Here is a 1,526-nt window from a genome sequence, read left to right as displayed (position 1 = left end):
GCCGCCGGCGCCGCTTTGGGCTCTTCGCCTCGGCCGCCCTCAGACCAGCCGAGCTCACCCGAGCTCACCCGAGAGCAGGTGCCGCCGCACGAGCTCGTCTCCTCGGCCGCATCTCCGCGCGAGAGGGCATCGCGCTGTCGAGACCACAGAAAGGCATCAAGGAAGACGCTCTGCCCTCAGGCGGCCTTCCGCGCGAGCTCCTTTGGGCGGCGGTCGTCGCGGGAGGCGCTCGAGGCGGCGGCGGACGGGAGGCGGAGGCGCGAGGCGGAGGCGGCGGCGCAAGAGCAGCCGCCCCTCGCTTCGGCCCCCGGGTCGCTGACGCGTGCGGCGGGCAGGCGCGACTTGCTGCCCCCTCTCCCGCCCCGGCTCGCCAGGACAGCCCCGCCTTTGTGAGGCAGGAAGGTGACGACTGGCCCCATGCGCCCTTTATCACACTACCCCTTCGCCGACTGCCCTTCCCTCCGTCCCCTTCTCCGGCCTCGGCGAGCCGATGTCTGCTGAGCCCCCGCCCTGCGCGCAGTGTGCAATCTTTACCGGTATGGGAGTTTTTGGCTAATCAAACCCAAGGCCTGCACTAATCAAAAAGTGGTACGGGATACCAGTTGCCTCACGGAAATCAAAGCGAGTCGGAGTGCCTTCTTGGTGGCAAAATCGGCAAAATCGGCAAAATACCGGGTATTTTGCGGGTATACCTCTGGAAAAACCCGGGTATACCCGGGTAATACCCGCACTGTTGCATGGTTTCGCCCCCGGGACCACACCGACAGCCGCTACAACTACTGAAAACCCCGCATACCACTTTCGCATACCACTATACCATACCACTCCAAAACTAATCAAAATATCGCCAAATACCAGTCTCATACCGCGGTAAAGATTGCACACTGCGCGCGCGACTCGCGCGTCGGCGGTCGTTTTGGCTTTTTGGACGGCTTTTTTGGATTCTCCCGCCTTCCACCCCTCTGTTGGATGTTTTTTTGTGCGCGAGCCTCTGAGGCTCTGTCTTTCGCTCATCAGTCATCTCCGTCGTGTACTGCTCTACCCCACGTTACGTAAACATCGCGAGCGCTCCACACCGTACAAATCTCAGCACGCGGCGGGCGTGGCGAGGGTCGTGGCGTAAGCGCAAGTGGATCGCTCGCTCACTGGCCCGAGCTTCTCGCTCTCCGCGCACTCGAACGTGATGCGGACCGACCGCTTCGGGCCGGCGCCGCACTTGTCCCCTCCGCGCAGCACACCCACGGCGCCGGCGGTCTCCCAAGCCCACTCCCGCCCGAGGGAGAAGGCAGCTTTCCCCTTGCCTCTCCCGCGCTGGGTCGCGCGGCTGTAGAGGCAGACCTCGTACTCGTACTCGCCGCCGGCGACCTGCGAGCGAAGGGGAGTGCGAGAGGAGGCTGGGGGGGAGGGGAGGGGAGGGGCAGGCAAGGGGAGGGAGGGGAGCGAGGAGGGGAGGGGCAAAGCGTCTGGAGGAGTGGGGAGGCCTTGAAACATCGCCCGGAGAGCGCCCCGAAAGCGGTCGCGCCCGC

The 1,526-nt window shown here is 64.9% G+C and overlaps 1 protein-coding gene across 1 annotated transcript; it reads right to left on the bottom strand.

Moving 5' to 3' along the window:
- Positions 1–1,086: 1,086 nt before the first annotated feature.
- Positions 1,087–1,491, bottom strand: EMIHUDRAFT_78643 (hypothetical protein; the record flags this gene model as incomplete). The annotated part of the gene is made up of 1 exon (XM_005764668.1): positions 1,087–1,491. The coding sequence occupies one exon, from the start codon at positions 1,489–1,491 to the stop codon at positions 1,087–1,089; it is 405 nt and encodes a 134-aa protein (XP_005764725.1).
- Positions 1,492–1,526: the final 35 nt, after the last annotated feature.

Source organism: Emiliania huxleyi (assembly GCF_000372725.1).
Source record: "Emiliania huxleyi CCMP1516 unplaced genomic scaffold EMIHUscaffold_5818, whole genome shotgun sequence".
Taxonomy (NCBI): Eukaryota; Haptophyta; order Isochrysidales; family Noelaerhabdaceae; genus Emiliania; species Emiliania huxleyi.
Note: the sequence above shows the minus strand (reverse complement) of the source record. Positions and strands in the feature narration are given on the sequence as shown.